The sequence below is a fragment of the Mus caroli genome, chromosome 1 (assembly GCF_900094665.2).
Source record: "Mus caroli chromosome 1, CAROLI_EIJ_v1.1, whole genome shotgun sequence".
NCBI lineage: Eukaryota > Metazoa > Chordata > Mammalia > Rodentia > Muridae > Mus > Mus caroli.
The window spans coordinates 67,786,638-67,788,811 of record NC_034570.1 but is presented as its reverse complement, the minus strand read 5'-3'; the positions used below and the strand labels follow the sequence as shown (position 1 = coordinate 67,788,811).

The following is a 2,174-nucleotide window of genomic DNA, read 5'->3' as shown; positions in this document are numbered from 1 at the left end:
ACACACAGCCATTTATCTTGTAGATCAGCTTGTAACCACCCAGGACTCATTCTTTGCTAGTCAAGACTTGAGAATGTATGTATTAAGATCAGCAGAGAAAATGCAGAAGTTATTTTAACTACCTCCTATAAAACAATCAAAAAAAAAAAAAAAAAAAAAAAAAAAAAAAAAGCACACACCCCCCTCACCCACAATAAGTGCCCTGCGTTGACTAACTCCAAAACTCAAAATGCAAAGAAGCTGCAGACAAGAAACAAGCGAGGTGCTCATGTGCTCAATTGCGGTCCAGGGCAGGAAACAGCATGACACTGAATGCGCCAATTCAAGGAATGTCCCATTTTGTTTTGCAGGTAAAATCTGTAACCTTACAAAGGAGACGGAACAGACAATATATTCCGAGTAAGTAGTGGGTTCATGCTTTCCATGTCTGTGAACCACAAGTTCATTACAAATGCTTAGAATTAAAGGGGAGAATGAATGAATTCCCCCTCTCCCAATCCTCTTCCCTCTGTGGATCGGCAAGCACTTTCCTATTTCTAGTTCCTAGTTCACAGAAAACAGCCTGCACTTATTTCCTAACTGTGAAACCAAAATGTGAAGCCCCACCTTTACCAATGAGGAAATGAGGCAAAGGAATGGCCACAGGCCACCATAAATTAGAACCTAAAACCCAATTCCTCTGCTCAGGTTTTAAATATATTAGAGAGGTAACGCAGCTTTAAGGGAGGAGTTTGCTTTTTTGTGTATGACAGAGAGGGCTGGAAATACGCCCCATATATTAAGATGCTGATGTTATAGATGGTTATCTTAAGAACTTTATAGATTCTGGGAGCAGAAGCAGCTATTAACCCAGTCAGCATTACTACAGAAGAAATCAAAGACCAGGGGTCTTTGATAAGAACTTAAGATACACAACCAATAAATAAATAGAGCAAGCTTGTCTCGAGAGCTAAAGAGTGTGTGGATGGAGAACCGTTGGCTTTGCCTAAAGGATATATAACAAAATGGCTAGTTTCTCTCACAGTAGGTTAAGAGATTTTTTTTCCCCCTAGCAGCCTGGGTCTGCTTTCAGTCTTGCCTCCTGCTTTTCCCGGGGTCTCGAGAGATGGGGGTGGGGAAGCAGAATGCTGGTGGCGATCTGGGCCTACACGTTCTTCCCCTCGCCCTGGGAATTCCTGAAAACTCCATTCAATCCAGCTTCCCCAAAAGGGTCTCTCTGGGTTCGGAACAATGACGGAAAAGACAGAGGGAAGTGGACCCCTCTCTTCCCCCCTGAGGACAGTAGGCTCTCGGGCGTGACTTCTGGCCTCGGCTGCCCTCATGTCCCACAGGTCTCCTGTTCTCTGGCACGCCTTGCTCCTGTCCTCTCGCTGCTTCCGCATCCCTGTCTCTGCCTCTCCCCACGCATCTCAGGCCCTCGGCTCACCGCGCCCTGTGGCTTCCCACGTCCATCTTGCCACGGCAACCCTGAAGCCGCGCCAGGTTCCCGATCTGTCCCCCTCTAGGGCTGGGGAGCTGGATGCCACCCGGGGTTTAGCTGGGGTCAACTCGGCCTCCTCCCGGCGTGCGCTTACCCGGCGGCCGCGTTCTCGAACTTGAGCGCGAGCGTCTCCTCGATGATGCGGTTGTTCACCTCCAGCAGGATCATGGCGGCGGCTGCCCCGGGCAGGGGAAGGAGAAACAAGGGCGGTGAGGGTGGGCAATCGAGGGTAGGACGGAGGGAGCGGCCCCGCTACCCCTGACGAGGGGGGCTGGGTGCGGTAGGTGAGGGGAGAAGGGGACGGGGAGCGGGGTGGGGAGAGGTGGACACAAGCGCTGGCCCGGCACGCGCTGCCTGTAGCAGGCAGCCACCACCCGACCGACCTGGCCCCCCGAAGCTTCANCCCGCCTGCCGAGCCGCCGCCGCCTCCGCCGCCGCCTTACTTGACGATCCCGGTCCCCGCCCAGCCCCCGGCTCCAGCCGGCCACTTCCGCTCTCACACCCACTTCCGCTCGCCGCCCGGACGCGCGGCCCCGCGGCGCCATTTCCGCTTCGACCTCGCGCGTGCACACGCCCGCAAGCGCGTCCCGGTGAGGAAGCAGGCAGAGGGCATGCGTGCGCATGCGCCACACGCCGCCCCGCCCCTCCTGACCAGGAGAGTCCAACGCTCACCTGTCATTATTCCCCGTTGTCT

At 54.1% G+C, this 2,174-nt stretch overlaps 1 protein-coding gene across 2 annotated transcripts in view; it reads right to left on the bottom strand.

The window, feature by feature from the left end:
* Positions 1 to 1,958, bottom strand: part of Arpc2 (actin related protein 2/3 complex subunit 2) — a 32,473-nt gene extending 30,515 nt beyond the window's left edge. Inside the window, exons 1-2 of one of the 2 annotated variants that reach the window (XM_021157274.2) lie at positions 1,864 to 1,958; positions 1,575 to 1,656 (exon numbers count right to left, since the gene is read on the bottom strand). In XM_021157274.2, the coding sequence (XP_021012933.1) occupies positions 1,575 to 1,648 (74 nt within the window). In that variant the 5' untranslated portion in view covers positions 1,649 to 1,656; positions 1,864 to 1,958. Of the gene's footprint in view, positions 1 to 1,574 lie in introns of both variants that reach the window. The other variant, XM_029478158.1, reaches the window with a different exon arrangement.
* Positions 1,959 to 2,174: the final 216 nt, after the last annotated feature.